At 44.0% G+C, this 17,415-nt stretch overlaps 1 protein-coding gene across 1 annotated transcript in view; it reads right to left on the reverse strand.

Annotated features, from left to right (window-relative positions):
• LOC132332455 (contactin-3-like) overlaps positions 1 to 17,415 on the reverse strand; it is a 100,865-nt gene that overhangs the window by 14,602 nt on the left and 68,848 nt on the right. Inside the window, exons 7-12 of the mRNA XM_059856831.1 lie at positions 16,764 to 16,900; positions 14,696 to 14,825; positions 13,381 to 13,531; positions 4,977 to 5,104; positions 2,897 to 3,072; positions 440 to 557 (exon numbers count right to left, since the gene is read on the reverse strand). Of these exons, the coding sequence (XP_059712814.1) occupies positions 440 to 557; positions 2,897 to 3,072; positions 4,977 to 5,104; positions 13,381 to 13,531; positions 14,696 to 14,825; positions 16,764 to 16,900 (840 nt within the window). The remainder of the gene's footprint in view (positions 1 to 439; positions 558 to 2,896; positions 3,073 to 4,976; positions 5,105 to 13,380; positions 13,532 to 14,695; positions 14,826 to 16,763; positions 16,901 to 17,415) is intronic.

The raw sequence follows: 17,415 nt of genomic DNA on the forward strand, positions 1-17,415 counted from the left end.
GCTCGGAATGCAAAGGAATAATCCTGCATTATAGGCTTTAAACCCTAGGAGAAAACCTCTCCTGGGCTCTGGCAGAATTGCCCATTTCACAGAAGGATTCTGGAGTCCCCAACACTTCAGTCTGCAGAGGCAGCAACTCCAGCTGCCTCAGAGCTGCCAGCGAGCTCCCTCTTGGCATTGACCTGAAGGAGTGGCAGTGAAAAAGGATGTGAAGTCACTATTACAACCTCCAGCTCCTCATTTCTCTGGGAAAAATCAGGCTTCACCCAAAAGCTGAGCTGTAAATTCTCCCTAGCTGCAGGTCAGAGTGACAGAAATTCAACTCACAGCCATTCATCACCCCATTCAAACCATGCATTGGTTCTGTGACCTCCACCATCAGTGATTTCTGCAGCCTGTAATTTAAAAAAAGGTGGAAAACAAGATTGTGGGGCTGTACCTCTCACGATGAGGTCGGCAGCAGAGGCCACGCTGTCCACCTCTGTCTTCACCATGCACACGTACTTCCCACTGTGCTTCAGCTGGATGTTCCTGATCATCAGATCCCCTGAGGCACTCTGGGGAACACACAACATTCATTAAGGCAAGCAATCCTCCCTTGATGTTTAGGATTTTCTTTGAAAAGAGAAAAGAAATCCACCAAAAATGGGAAGTTCATCAAAAGCTGCACTGCAGGACAGCAAATTCCTGCCCATCAGCAGCTCCAGGCTTGTCTGGGAGCATCTTCCCAAAAAACAGGAGGTGATGTCCCTTTTTTGGGAGAAATGAGCTCCAACATGGGGAGCTCACACTGGGAAAGCATCTCCTGCCTGGAACCCCCAGTAACCTCAGTGCCCTGTGACCACTTGTCTCAAAGCTCTAAAAGAGAAAAATGTGGTTTTTGTGGCCATTACCAGTTTGACTTCTAGACAGAATTCATGGAGTTTTTGTCTTGAACTTGTAAGTCAAGTCATGACAGACTTTTAAGGAGTTCAAATGTGTAAAAGACAAATTTCTCCCTTTTTTGGGAGAAATGAGCCCCAACATGGGGAGCTCACACTGGGAAAGCATCTCCTGCCTGGAACCCCCCAATGCCCTGTGACCACTTGTCTCAAAGCCCTAAAAAAGAAAAATGTGGTTTTTGTGGCCATTACCAGTTTGACTTCTAGACAGAATTCATGGAGTTTTTGTCTTGAACTTGTAAGTCAAGTCATGACAGATTTTTAAGGAGTTCAAATGTGTAAAAGACAAATTTCTCCCTTTTTTGGGAGAAATGAGCCCCAACATAGGGAGCTCACACTGGGAAAGCATCTCCTGCCTGGAACCCCCCAATGCCCTGTGACCACTTGTCTCAAAGCCCTAAAAAAGAAAAATGTGTTTTCTGTGGCCATTACCAGTTTGCTTTCTAGACAGAATTCATGGAATTTTTGTCTTGAACTTGTAAGTCAAGTTATGACAGATTTTTAAGGAGTTCAAATGTGTAAAAGACAAAGTTGAATTCAGTCCCTTCTCCAGGTTATTGTGAGCACTCTCATTTAAAGGTTGCACATTCCAGGCTGAATTTCCCATTTTACCCAAGCCCAGGTTCTGCTCTTTGCTATTCACTGAGTATTTAATCTTTACTCTTTTTTCCCTGTTGTTCTCTCTCAGATCACAGCATGTGGTTATTTCCTGGATCATGGGAAAAGAAATAAAACCTGAATGAAACTGTAACTTCCTATCACATTAGGGCTCTTTGTGCACTGTTTGTTTTCTACACCTCTGAACAGAGAACTTGACATTAAACCTTTGCTAAAAAAAAAAAAAATAAAAAAAAAAGTCTCCTCTTTGTGTGAGCTCAATTACTGCCTTAACTCAGTTCCAGCTGAATTTTTCAGGTGAAAAACGCCTCAGTTAGATTTTAATTTTTAAATTACAATTTTTCTGGACAAGCAGCATTTTCTTCAAGGACAGAACCCAAATTTGTGGGTATTTTCAGCTACTTTGGCCACTGATCCACGGGCAAACAGCAGTTTGGGAGAAAGGCAAAGCCACGACTCTGAAGTTTATTTTACTCTTGGAAAATACATGAACCTTTCAAAACATTTGATTATTTTCCTTTGTTTCAGCATTACAATGTCTCAGTTCTTTACTCAACAGAAGCTGAAGCCAATTCTGCCTGGTTCCCTTCCATGTGTGTGCCTGGTCTGCTGTGAAAGCACAGATGGAAGCTGTTTGCAGGACAATTCAGTGCTGATTGCTTACAATAAATTAAAAGTTGAGTCAAAAGCAATCTAAAATCCATCTCCTTGATTGGAAGTGGATATTCAGAGAATGCCCAACACCAGCAGAGAAGGCAAGCAAATCACATCCTACACAAATTTCAGCAAACTCAACTTGAGACATCTCACCAAAGGGGAGGGGGGGCTTCAAACAGAACAGTTTTGCTTGAAATAAACCTGAGCAACATGTTAACTCTGCATTTCAGTAATCTGTGCATTTCAGTAATCTGTGCATTTCAGTAATCTGTGCATTTCAGTCATTTGTGGGGGTTTGGGAAGGGTCTCGAGGGACTGGGGGAGCAGCAGGGAGCCCCCCTGTGTTTCAGTAAATCAGATGGGACTTGGTTTGTCTGTGAGGGAAAAGCCAAATCTTGTGGGGCTTTGTTGGGGAGGGAAAGGGAAAGGGGAGAAGAGAAGGGAAGAGAAGGGAAGGGAAGGTTTGGGAAGGTTTCGGGAAGGTTTCGGGAAGGTTTCGGGAAGGTTTCGGGAAGGTTTCGGGAAGGGAAGGGAAGGGAAGGGAAGGGAAGGGAAGGGAAGGGAAGGGAAGGGAAGGGAAGGGAAGGGAAGGGAAGGTTTCGAGAAGAGGAAGAGAAGAGGAAGAGAAGAGGAAGAGGAAGAGGAAGAGGAAGAGGAAGAGAAGAAGGTTCTGAGCTCACCCCTCCAACCTTCTCGAAGTGGGAGGCATCCCTCTGGAAGTCTGTGAGGCTCCCGTTGAAGTACCAGGTGAAGCTGATGTCCAGCAGGGGATCGTGCTGCACCTGGCAGGGCAGCACCACGCTCTCCCCCACGGTGACATCCAGGTTGGAAGGGGCCAAGGTGATCCTGGTTGGCTCTGCAGGGAGCACAGACACTGGCTATTGGATTTTTCTGCACTGCTGAGCTCTGCCTGCCACTGACATCCCCCCATGCCTGGATGGGATCAGTGACAGCCACTTTGGAAGGTGCAGCTGGACTGGGAATGCTGCCTGGAGCTTTGTGTCCTGGCATTTCCTGTCACCATCACATTCTCTGAAAAATCCTCTTTGCCCAGGATTTCTCTCCTGGGAAGCTGAGAAGCCTCAGAGAAAAGGGAAAACAATATTATCTGATTGCTGCTCCTGTGTTTTGCTGCTTTGGAATGTGGTTTGGAGATTGTTTATCCAGCAAGTGGTTGTTTGATTGGTTTTATGTAAATTGTTTTAACTTAATGACCAATCACAGCCAGCTGTGTCAGGACTCTGGAGGGAGAGTCACAAGTTTTCATTGTCATTCCTTGTAGTCTTCTGTCTCTATCATTTCTCTATTCTTTAGTATAGCATAATAATATAATATAATATAATATAATATAATATAATATAATATAATATAATATAATATAATATAATATAATATAATATAATATAATATAATATAATATAATATAATATAATATAATATAATATAATATAATATAATATAATATAATATAATATAATATAATATATCAATATAATATAATGTAATATAATATAATATATATTAGCCTTCTAAGAACATGGAGTCAGATTCATCTTTCTTCCCCACGACGGAGAGGAAAAAAATCTCCAAAAATACCACAATTTCCCATCAGGAGCTGCTGGGCACTGGTAGGTGAATTTGAGCCTGCTGGGTGCAGCCAATCCACTGCACCAAGCTGGATCCACAGGCAGGAATTGCCATGGGAGGCTCTCAGCAACCCCACTGGGTTTGAAGCAGCAGCAGGCACTGGGCAGGTGAAGAGGGGGCAGTAAGGGAAGAACCTAAAAAACCCCAGAAACTGCAGGAAATCCACTTAAGGAGGAGCACACTGGGTACTTGGGTCCATACATCACAAAGAACATAAATTGTGTCATTAAGAACTGCTGTTTGTTATCCCAGAATTAACATTAACGGAGAAAAACTTCAGCTACCTTTATTTCTGTAACAGTAAAATTTAATTCTAGGAATTCTCTGTATATAATTTTATTATCTGTATATAAAGGGATATGAATAATATAAGAGCACAGGCTGAAAACATGAAGCTGTTAATTCACTGAACAAAATAATTGTGTTTGGACCTATGAGCTATACAGGATATGTAATGCAGTGGGATATTAGAGAATTCTGAGTTTGGGAAATCTTTCAGGTATTAAAATCTTTCAGAAAGAACATTATGAAAGAAGACGTTTTTCAGATAAACTTCACAAACTCTTGGCTCTTTTCATCCAGTATCTCAACCAGAAGCCAGGAATGGATGACTTGGAGGAAGGATCCCTCTGAACAACAATTCTGTAGGAAATTTGCTTTTCAAAGCCTGTGTTCTGCTGCCCGTGGAGTCCCTGAATGCTCCCCTGCAGCTGGAGTTTCCACCACATCTTTTTCCACAAGCAAACAGCATTTAAACCTCTTTTGGGCAAAAGATTTTCCACAGGAATACAAAATTACCTCAAAGATTTTTTTTTTGATTGACATGTTTTTTTCATAACAAATTAAAAACCCCCACGAACTTAAAAGCATAATTGCACTATTTAGTGTTTAGAGAACTGAGAGGAGGGAGGGAAGTGTTCAGAACTCCCTCACATCTGAGAAATATCTTTGTCAAAGACAGAAGAAATCCCTCGGTGTCTCTGACACTACTAAAAGAGATGTAGCAGCTATCCTTTTCTCTTTGCACATTAAATAAATAACTTCTCACAGCCTTTACATTCTTCCACCCCACTGCAGCTGCTGAGGCTGCAGCTCCATTCCCAGCTCACCCACCTGTAACCACCAGGCTGGTGGAGCCCCTGGCTGTCCCAAACTGGTTGGTGGCCAGGCAGGTGTAGGTGCCAGCATCCCCCTTGGTCACGTTGGCCACCCTCAGCCCTCCATCCTTTAACAGGCTGATCCTGAAAAACGACCAGGAGATTTTGAAAAGTCACAGCATTTGTAGGCAAAATTCTTCCCTGCTTTACTGTCATCTCTGACACATCAAACGGTGCCAACAATCAGGAAGGAAATGAGCTCCATGGCAGCTGAAACCAGGACAATTACCAGCCTGGGGTTTGAAAATGTTGTGGCCATCCACAGATTTGAACCCAACCACTGTGGATTTGTATTACTTTGGACATATCACTCTGGACACCATTAGAACCAATTTTATAAGAGATGTGAGCACATGTTAGGGTGTGAAAGAGAGAAACCCCACGTGAGCTCCACCTTTTTTAGCTGCACCAATTGAAAGTGGAATAATTTTCAGCTCTTTTGTTGTTGAGCTCAAGAAATCTTGCACAGCAACTTTGAAATAACTGTGATTGCCATGACAACTCCGTAGGCTTGTTCATGAACTTCCTTTGTGGAAGGACTTCCAGGACAGAAAATTCCCTTCACCCCCCACAGTGAGAGCATGGAAAAGCAGGAAGGTGCTCATAGAAGGTGTGGACAGAAGAAAACCCATGAAGGGACAGAGGAGCAGGGATGTCCCCAGAGCAGAGGTGACATCCCAGACAGCAGCACTGCTGATCCACAGCTAAGGCTGATTTGAATCCCTTTTCCCTATTTTTTGTCCTCCCATCTGTTCTATCCTGCAGGGACTTTCACCCTAAGACAACCTGCAGCAGCAAAATAGCTGAATATAAATAAAAATGTCCACAGTATTAACAAATTTGTAAAAATACCCATTTTCCTGATGTGCCCAAGTCAAAAGAGCTTCAGAGCTTTTCTCTCACAGCCCATCAACCCACCTGAGAGGCACCAAACTGGAGGCCAGCACCTTGGCTGGATGCTGATTTGGAAATGCCCTGAACTGAGCTGCAGAATGAACAGAGCAGCAAGCACACACAAACCCTCTCCAGGCAAAGCCCTGCCTGCATTAGCTGAGTCTTGCTCCCTTTTAGAAATGCCAGCTGAAAAGGCAGCAGATGTCACCAAGCTTGACACTGCCACCAAGAGCTGGGAGGGCTCTGCCTGCTCACTTCCAGCTGCTGCTTCATTCAGAACTAAAGGAATGAATTCAGCACACACCTCTGCTAATATTTTTATTTTCAACACTCCTGAGGTCCAACAATGCCAGTCAATCCCCACCACTCGTCCCAGCTGAGCTCTGCTGGGCTGGGATCTGCTCTCCACAAGGTGCAGTCAGGGGTGGCTCAGTCCCCTCTCCCAGGTGACAAGTGACAAGGAATGGCCAGGGAGGCTTAGACCAGATTTTGGGGTAAATTCTTCATGCAAGGGTTCAGTGATCTTATCCTGCACCCTGACCCAAACCCACACTCCCCAAATGCAGATCCCAGCAGTGGGAGAACTCCAGGGCTCTGGAATTCCACTGCCCCACTCCCTGCCTCCCTCAGCAGCAAATCCTCCTCATCCTCCAAGCCTCCTGGAGGCTTTTCCACCCTCTGAAGGCTGCACTCTGCACTCTGCCACAGCTGCACGAGGAGAACAGAGGTTCTGGAGTTGCAACACAGAAATACACACAACTTTTCAACGCTCTTCTCTTGATGAGTCCAAATTGCATTCTGCATTTCCCTAAAAAGGTGTTTCAGCTCTCAGGGCTGTCTCTGAGCTGCTCCTCCTCTGGGCAGAGGTGGTGCAATAATGAAATTAGCAGATGCAAATTACAAGAGATAACAACTCACCCTGTTAGAACAACAGACAAAAGCGTTTTATTGGGGTGAGAAAGAGAGCTATAAATAGGCAGTTTAATCCATTTACAGCCACACAAAGCATCCTGAGGTACCTCAGCGGCTGCGGTGGCATTTGAGGTGTTTTTTCAAGGGAGGATGTGCCTCACCAGTGACTTCCCCGGGGTTCATTAACTTGTTTTGGAAAATTCCTCAGTCATATTTGGCTGCACTTCATGTTAGATGGAACATTTAAAATTAATTAAAGCGTGCCATATGGTTTATAGGTATTTTAAATGTGTTAAAGACATGAGTGATACATTTTATAGGTAATTAGAATGACATCAAAAAAAGGTGTTAAAATATATCAATTATGGTTACAAGCAAGTGCTGTTGCACTTTCTAGCTGAGGCTTCATCTGCTTTGATGCAATTTCCAACAGAAAAAATACAAAACTAAAGAAACCCCAAGTGTTGACAAAGCCTAAGATCAAACAGAAGAAAAAGCAGGATCAGGGAATAAACCTGAAAATGTCTATTGTTTAATTAAAGTGAATCATTTTTAGAGTGCTCTGAGCTACCTGCAAGCCTAGCTTGCCTAAAATAATTAAACAGAAAGCTTATTAAAACCCTGATATAATTAAGAATGTTTTTTTTCTAGAATGAAAAAAACAAAAAGCAAACAATACATGGAAAAAATCAATTAGAGAAAAATAATATAACTGGAATAAAAATCTTCACTGGTAAATCAGAAAAAGAGCAATGCTCCACTTTTTCCAATTACAAACCAGTAAGTGCAGCTCAGAGCCTGGGAAACCCCAACCCCAAAAAGAGCTCTGCCCCTCCTGCTGAAGCAGGAGACAAACCCCAGCTTTTAGTTTAACTGGAATTATTCCATATTCACACGTGGTGCTGGAACACTGCCAGGGAGAGACCCAGACCTGTGACACACACAGATAACAATCCAGCCTTTGGCACTCCTGTATCTACAGGTGTTTCCCAAAACATTTTGCTTAAGGCCAGCAATTTTCCATGGAAATTCCATTTTCCACCACCAGCACCCTCCTGGCACCCTGGCAAATGGCACAAAACCTTCAGCCCTGCAGAAGGGACCATGGGGGGAGTGATGGTCCTAAATCCACCTCAATTCCAGCTGGAGATGGATTTAGGACCTGTCTGGTCACCAGATCACAGCATCACTGACAAACTCATCATCTCTCACTAACTCCTGAGCAAAACTGGGGAAATTGATGTTTGGGCAGATTCTTTTCTTCTCCAGTCAAATAAAACCCCCTTAGCTCACCCCCACACCCTGCCACTGAGGTCAGCAGGATGGGGGGAAGGATTAAACAACTTCAAGAGTTTGGGCTTCCAGTTTGAGAGAAACTAGACCTCTTTATACACTGATTTCAAAATTATACCTCTTTATCTATTGATATTTAGAGAGAGAAGACAGACTGTGTCTCCACTGAAACTTGGTGTCATTAATGCAGCTGTTGATGGCTGCAAACCTGCTCACCCTCCCAAGGCAATTTCTTATCACTGAACTATCAAATATCATCAAACTCAGGAATCACTGCCTGTTTCATTTCTCAGATTATTTAGAAAAAAAAAAACAACTATTTCAGATCCCTACTGATGTGGTAATATTCACAAACACATTCCTTTAAAGCTCATAACACCTCAGTGCCAAGGAACAGTGGAAAAGGGGGTCAAAAGTGTCTTTGAATGTATCAATCAAATTCCAACTAAATTAAAGCAGATTAATTAACAGGCAAGTCAGCAAAATGAAATCCTCTGCAAGTACTGGTAAGTAACTGCATTACTTTTCACATCACAGCATTCCAAACTGTAACACAAAATGAATAAATATATTGAATTCAGACTGCAGGAAACCATTAACTAATACTTGTAAGTATAGTGCCATTTTTTATCAGCAATTATTTCTTTCCTCCTTTAATTTGCCATCACTTGGCCATAATGGAAGCTGCTAAAACTGGAGTTTTCCTAAGGGAATTCCACTGGGAAGTATTTCAGTGAAGTTTTTGCAGCATCTTCTCATCTTTTTCTAGTCTTGGTAAAGACCAGATGTAGAAACACTTAGGAAACATCTAGTGAGTTTGTTTAAAGGTGAATTATTTCTAAATGCTGCTCTGCATTTTGACAAAATCCTGGTTTTTAACCCTCTTCCAGTCAGGTATTTGAGCCAGGAGTTCAGACCCTCTACAGCCCACAGGCAGTGACTGTCAAGCACAGACTGAAAATTAAAAGTCACGTACATACATAAAACATGAAGGAAACCTTGGGAGGGGTTATGTCTGGACAAGAGTTATTTTAGTATTTATTCTGGTTTGGATGAGTAAAACCAGCATCAGGAGCATTTAACCTTGGTTAAGCATCTAATCCTCCTTTTCTGGAGGATAAAAAGACAACAAAAATTCATCCATCTGGAGGTGGAGGTGTCTCAGGCACTAAATTTAATTCCCATTTTCTGTCTTTCCTTCTGCATGTTATCCTGTGCTTTCACTGCTCTCTGCACTCCACTGCTCTTTAATGTTTAGCTCTCTTTATTAAAGATACTCTAGAAAAAAAAAAATATAAATCACATACTTTGCAAAATTAACAAGAAACAAGATTGCTTTCTTCAATGCTGAGCGATTTCTCAGCCCAGAGCTCATGAATCCATTTTGAATTATATTTTCTCCCCTCCACAAGACACACTATATTCAGCTCATTTAATTAAAATTTACTGAGTCATTATCCCAATCTCCTACATACGGAAAAGGCAGCACCATTTAAAAATAAATTAAGAACACGAGCAAGAGTGCCATCAAAATGAAACTCTCTCAGGCTTTACCAAAGTGTTGTGGTCAGTACCTCAGAGAAACCCAAGTTCTCTGATGCCAGGAAATTCAAGTATTTGTGCTTTTTCTTTATGATTCAAGTCGGAGTTTCCTTGAGACAGTAAATTCTAGCTGTCACCATGATATTTTCTGAAAAATCTTTGCCCAGGATTTTTCTCCTGAGAAGCCTCAGAAAGGAAATGTAAACAATAATTATCTGATTGCTTGGGATGTGGGCTGGAGGCTGCTGATCAACAGGTGCAGCTTTGATTGGTTCCATGAGAATTGTTTTTAATTAATGACCAATCCCAGTCCAGCTGTGTCAGGACTCTGGTCAGTCACAGGTTTTTATTCATTCCTGTTTAGCCTTCTGATGGCTCTTTTCTCCATAGTTTAGCATAGTGATAATATATAATATAATATAATATAATATAATATAATATAATATAATATAATATAATATAATATAATATAATATAATATAATATAATATAATATAATATAATATAATATAATATAATATAATATAATATAATATAATATAATATAATATAATAATATAATTAATATAATATAATTAATATAATATATCAGCCTTCTTAGAACTTGGAGTCAATTCTCATCTCCCACCTCGTCCTGGGGACCCTCACAACACCACCACAGCATTCTAGCCATGCTGCTAGATGCAATTAAATGTAATTAATATTCAGGTCCTTTTGCCTCCCCACCTCTCCCAGGTGCCATCCATGCTGGACCTCCCTTTGTGGCAGGAACTCATTGCTCCTGCTTGCTGCAATTAAAGAAGGGGAAACCCTCCCCAGCAGAATTCTGCATTGGAAATGGAGTTCAGGGCTGAGAAATGTACTGCTAATTTGAAACCCTCTTCCTGAATTGCAGGAATTTGTAGAACTGCATGAAATTCAGGGATTGCAATTATTCACAGCAGACAGTAATGAACTCCAGGGTTTTCTGCAAAGCACCTCCCTCTGCTCTTCTCCAAAGGCAAGTTTATTTCATTTAGATTAATTCAGGATTACTGCCTTGTTATTGTGCTTCCTCTGGAAGCCATTTACAGGATGTTGTCAGAAGCACAGGCGCTGGGTCATATTCTGGAATTACCTGCACTTGGCAGAAGTATCAGCTGTAATTTATGTTCATAAACCTAAAGCAGGCAGCATCACATTCAATTCATTTTTGCAAACTGAGTGTTGATTTCTTCAGCCTGGTACTCTCACCCCAAATGAAACTGACACCATTCTGTTTTTTATGGAGATGGAATGGGACAAAAGCTGGGAATTTCCCTAAACAGACACCATCAGGTGCTGTGTGTTTTTTGCACACGCCTCACAAAAGCAGTCATAAACATAAAACTGACTGAGATCCACCAAAAGGAAACAACTTTCACATAAATTTTAGAGGTCGTTGTTTAATGTAATAGAATAGGATTGTTTAATTGAAGGCTAGAAGGATTCAATAACCAAGTAATGCTATTTTGAAAGGGATTTTGCTGGCCTGCTTGCAGGCAGGCAGCCAGTGAGGCTGTGGCACCACGTCCAGCTCTGCAGCAACAGATGCCCCAACTTCTGCCAAATGGTCACATTTGACAACACTTAACACCAGAACCCATGAAAACTCTTGAGGCCCCTGTGAACCAGGAGCCAGGGCAAAGATGGCAGTGCCCAAAGCTGCTGGGTACAAGGAGACAGCTCCAGCCTATGATGGCACAAATAGAGGTCTGCACTGGTGTCTCTCCAGGCTTTGTTTATCTGAGAGCAACTTCTGTGTTCAAAAACTGCAGAAGAAAAGCAGAACGTGGTGTTTTACAGGAACAGGACCAGAAGAATTTTGTCTAATTGAGAAGCCAGGCTGGGCTTTGTACAAACCAACCCCCAGTCCTAGAGGACAGGGACACACTCCTTAAATCACAGCACCACGGCAATCCTCCTTCAAACCCTCATGTTTGCTCTCCTCGGTGTCATGCCTGGCCCTCTGGCCCTCTGTCCATGAATTATCCTGCCAAGCACAGGAACACAGAGCCAGCCTGTCCCCTCTGCTCCCAGCACACACTGGGACCTTGCAGAGCTGCTGCTGGCACTACAGCCTGTGTCTAACCCAGGCACAAAGGCTGACCTGGCCCAGGGAGAGCTCCCAAAAACCAACCCTGGCTCCTCTGGGCGAGCACAGCCTGTCCTGAGCACTGCAGTGCTGCAGCTGGGGGGCCCAAAGTGCCACAGTGGCTGTGCCCAGGGCAAATCACACCTGGAACCAGCTGAATCACACCTGGAACCACCTCCATCACACCTGTCACCACCTCCATCACCCCTGTCACCACCTCCATCGACCCTGGAACCACCTCCAGCACACCTGGAACCACCTCCAGCACACCTGGAACCACCTCCATCGCACCTGGAACCGTCTTCATCACACCTGGAACCACCTCCATCACACCTGGAACCACCTCCATCACACCTGGAACCATCTCCATCACACCTGGAACCACCTCCATCACACCTGGAACCGTCTTCATCACACCTGGAACCACCTCCAGCACACCTGGAACCACCTCCATCGCACCTGGAACCGTCTTCATCACACCTGGAACCACCTCCATCACACCTGGAACCACCTCCATCACACCTGGAACCATCTCCATCACACCTGGAAACATCTCCATCGCCCCTGGAACCACCTCCATCACACCTGGAACCACCTCCATCACACCTGGAACCATCTGCAGCACACCTGTACCCACCTCCATCGCACCTGGAACCATCTGAATCACACCTGGAACCACCTCCATCACACCTGTACCCACCTCCATCACACCTGGAACCACCTCCATCACACCTGGAACAACCTCCATCGCACCTGGAACCACCTCCATCACACTTGTCCTCCAAGGAGCTCCCATGCTGCCCCAGCTCCCCCCCTGGAGCTCCCAGTCTGTGCAAATACTGAAATGTAGAAAGGCTGGGAGTCAGCAATGCCCAGTGTGGGGGAGCCCTGTGCTGTTTTTTATACAATTTCACCAGCACACTTGTGCAGTTTCAGTTTATGACTAATTCAATAAGGTTTTGATGGCTATTGCTGGAAAAAAACATTTATATCTTGTTGGAAATCAATAGCTGGGGGTGTGTGTGAATCCCAAACTCTCCCCTGAGAATTACAATCCCAAAACACATCCCCTGTCACCCTAACCCTCACAAATAAACATAAACATGGCATCTGCTGTCCCTGGCAGGATCATGGCTGCTTGGCAAGAACCTGGAAGTGCATTTTCCTTTTCATGTTTTCATGTGCTACTCTTGCCCTCCAAATTAACTTTTCTTTCTTTTCTCAGCTGTATCATGCCCATGGCTGTAACACACCTCAACTGCCCCTTTGCCATCATTTTCAGAGCACTCTGTTGAAGCCTTTTAGTATTTTTGTACAGGCTTTGCATTCCCAGTTCCCTACCAGTACCTGGCTCTCTCTAAATCAGGCCCAACTCTGCATTAAACTGAAAACAAAATCTGACCCTTGACCTTAGAGAAAGCAGCACACTCGCCCTCTCAGTGCTCTCATACCATCACAACCAAAAAAAACAAGCAAAAAACCCAGAGCCAGCCAGACTTCAGAGAGGCTTTACAGGTGTTTGGATCTACAGCTGACACCACTGCATAAAAGGACACACAAAAGGTTCATGTAGGATTAAAACAAACAAACCAATGTAAGGTGATACCTTTCATTTTCCTGTAGCTGCTCACCTCCCTTCTTCCAGGAACATTTGGCTTTAGGGAAAGCTTTGGGTTTGCACTCAAAATCAACTGTGCTGCCTATCTGAACCTGGATCAGTTTCTTCATTGGACTCTTGGAAAAATCTGGAGCAGAAGCTAAAACAGAAGGGGTAGTAGCAGTGAAATAAAGCACTTTTAATGACATTAATGATACTACTAGTTAGCACTTACACGAGCACTTCTCAGACTCCAAACATAATTAACACCATTAATTAGTTCAGACAGATCTTCTATTGGGCAATTAGGCATTTTCTCCTTTTTTTTTGTACCTCATCCTGCTACCCAAGGTCTCAGCTGCGCAGCTGAGCACCCAGCAAGGCAAGCCCAGAAGATCAAAGCCACCACAGCTCAGGGAACCTCAAGGAAACTCAGCTCAAAGATGCTCAGTTTCAGGCTCAGCACCTGCCCAAGTGAGTGCTGTGCTGAAGGGAGCAGATTTATGTAATTAATCTAATCAACATCACACCAGGAGTCTCACTGAACCTCAGGGAACTGGAATGTTCCCAGTTCCACGTGCCAGTGCCTGTCAGATGACAGGAAATGACAGTACAGCTCATTCTGGGTGAACTTTTCATGAATTAAAGAGTTTTGAGAAGGCTCGTGGCCTCTCCCTGTGTAACTCTGAACTTGGAAAGGAAATTCAGTGTTTGAGGAGAGCGAGGCTGAAGGAGCCTTGTGTGCTCATCCACACCACAAAGGGAATTACCTGTGTCCCCAGAACTCAGCTACATCTCAGTCTGGGCTGTGCTGGAGGGAGAAATGGCACGGGTGTGTCTGTCCCCAGCTGTGCTCCCTCCAGCCAACAGCTGGAACTATTCCAGCCCCAGGCACAGGCACAGTCAGGCTCAGTGTCACTGCCTGTCCTCAACAGTGACAGGCTCAATGTCACTGCCTGTCCCTGGCTCCTCAAGGGCTGCACACAGAGGTTTTTAACCCCAGGGTGTCCCTGAGCCCCCCACAGGAGTGAGAGCAGCTGATGGAGCCCGCAGCACCTCCACAGAGGTTTTAATCCCAAACCCCCATCCTTGCTCTTCCCCTCGTGAATAATTTATCCTGTTCTGCTTTAAATGAATGATTGGCCTGAAAATCCTCTGGCAGCAGATGACTCAACTCCTCAGCTCTGCAGATAAAGACACCAGGTTGACAAAAATGTTTTATTTCAGTGACAGCAGCTGAGTGAGTTAAATCTGAGGTGCAATCTGAGGGGGTGTGGAGAGGGATAATGAGGTTTGTGTTTTAGTGAAAAAAGGAACATCTTACCTACAACCCTGAGCTCTGCACTCGAAGAGATGACACCATGTTTATTTTCAGCTATGCACTGGTATCTGCCAGAATCTGTCAGATTTAGATTTGATATTGTAAGTGCACCATTTTCAATTTGGATCCTTCCCTGAATATTAAGAAAAATATCTTTATTGATGATATATTTCCTGTGAAAAATTTAAAATAAGTAAGGAATAGAAATAGGACAGCATAAATACAATGAACAGGGTAAATGCAAAAGCACAATCATGAGAACAGTTCTAAAAGAAGTGACAGGACTGCAGCATGGTGCAGCAATGGTGATCAGATATGGAGATTGATGCAGTGCATGAATTCTTCTAATTTGCCCACTTGCACTGAGGTCTGGCAATCTCAAATGCCCTTTTATTTCTCCAGAACTGCTGACAGAATCCTACCAGCCCCCTCAGACAGACCAGAGTATCCAAACTGTGCAGATGGCTCTGGCATTTCACACTATTCAAGGGATTTCACTTGTGCCACTTGCTAATGAGCTCTAACACTGCAGAACAAATTCCAGCAGAAATTAAACCACAGCCACAAACTGAAGGGCCTGGAGCCAGCACAGCCACTCAAGTACCTGGGGCTCCTCACCTTGCTTGTTTTGGAAAGCTCAATTACAGCAGGAGTGACTGATCTGAGTGGCAGAGCTGGTGACAAAAGGAGAGAGACAAAACCAAAGGAGCAGCAGCTTTGGGAACAGCTCTGGGGGAAACCAGAGACACAGGAATGCACAGAACCCCAAACTGCCTGCCCAGAAGTGTTTTCTGAGGGCTGCTTTTTGCATCTGGGGCGACTCCAGACAGCTCAGCTCCTTCCCTGGCAGCTCCTGAGTGCGAGGGGCACAGACAGACAGACAGACAGACAGAGGGGAAAAAGCTGAGTGCCCATGCCCTGGTCTCCCCTGCAGCATCCCCAGCTGCTGCTCCTAGGGAAGATCTGCTCCTGAGTGGAACATGTTTGTGGAGGAGACCCAGCAGGGGGATGAGGCAAGGAGCAGAGGACAGCTGAGCACTGCACACACAGAACTCCTCTGGTCCTGCCCCTGCTGCTTCCCAAAGAGCTCCCCCACTGCTCCAAGGGAAGGCACAGCCAAGAGGCTGGAGAGCAGCACTCCAAACTGGAGAAACAGGATTCTGAACGATTCCAAGGTTTTTCTGTGCTTCCTGAGGTAAAAGGAGCCCGTTGCCTCAGTGACTCTGTGTGGCACAGCAACAATGCTCTTAAACCAGCCAGAGACTTGGTGCTCCCTCATTTAACCTGTCCACACAACACCAGCACTCCTTTTAGCCAGCACAGATGTAAGAAATGCTTTCCAGTGCTCTGCTCATTTTTCAGAAGCACCCAGTGAATTCACCTGAGCAGGCCCTTTCTCCCCCAAAATTCAGTGCTGAGCACGAGGCACTGGCCAAGGGCAGAAGTGCCTGAGTTCACATTCCTGATAAGCTGAAAGGGGCTGCTTTCCAACGGAGCAGTGAGATTTAAAATCAATAAATAAGGGGTATCAGATCCTGCTCTGCATTTCTGACCTTTCCCCTTCTGAGTTCAACCTCTCTTCCCTGTTACCAAATGCATTACTTTCAATTAATTTACTGCATAAAGCAAATATCTATGTAATGCTGCTGTTTGTATTCCATCCTTTGCAACAAGGAGTGGTAAACCCCTGAATCTTCAGGAGTTTTGCCAAGAAGCTGGAAAATATTTTTTTACTACCTTTAATGAAATGCCAGCTGCAAATACAGTAAAATAATTTAAGCTCTCCATCCCTTATTGATAGTTATTTATAACATTATTAAACTTCTTCTGCAGTCATTCCTTCCATGTTTCTTTCTGTGGATCTATTGGTTTTCAATTTGCTTTTAGCTGGAATATTTTTGTACAGCAAAATTTGTCTTTGCAGCTATTGAGGCTTCATCAGGATGCTCTCAAAAAATACAAACCCAGTATCAAAACTTCTCTTGGCTAAACCCAGGCAACTCTGGACTCTCCTATTTGCATGGATATAGTTAATTTGACACAGCTCCACTTTTTCCCAACAGGATGTTACCTCTATTGCCAGCTGCTCTCCATTCTTCAGCCACCTGTAGGAGGGTTTGGGCTTCCCACTGGCTCTGCAGTCCCAGGACAAGGTGTCCTCCACAGCAACTTCCACATCCTTTATGGGCTGCACCCAGTGAGGCTTTGCTGCAGGTGAAACACACAGCAAACACGCCCCAAGTTACTGCTCCAGATCACAATCAAAGGGTTAATGGGCACACAACTCATCCACTCTCTGCACAGGCTCACCTGTACCAACAGAGCTTCCCACCAGGTCTGCTCCAAGCCCCCCGATGAAATAAATCACTTATTACTCCTCTCACACATTTTTATTATGAGCACTGAGCCAGAAGGAAACTGAGAGTACAGATCACTGCAGCTGGACTGGTGAAACCAATATTAAAATCACTAATGATTAAACAACATCACTTTGCAATCGAGGCAAATGTGAGAGAAAGACATTAATGGGAGGACTGAAATGAAATAAGTGATGTGGCTAAATCATCAAATTAATGCTGGAGAGAATCCTTTAAGTCCTAAAAAAAAATAATGGTATGTCAGCCTTAGTGCTAAATACCATTTAAATTGCTTTCTAATGCAAGGCAGCACTTAACTGGATGAACACATGGATATATGAGATTGTTTTTGAAAGCAGAAGTCCT

The sequence above is a fragment of the Haemorhous mexicanus genome, chromosome 11 (genome assembly GCF_027477595.1).
Source record: "Haemorhous mexicanus isolate bHaeMex1 chromosome 11, bHaeMex1.pri, whole genome shotgun sequence".
Lineage (NCBI taxonomy): Eukaryota > Metazoa > Chordata > Aves > Passeriformes > Fringillidae > Haemorhous > Haemorhous mexicanus.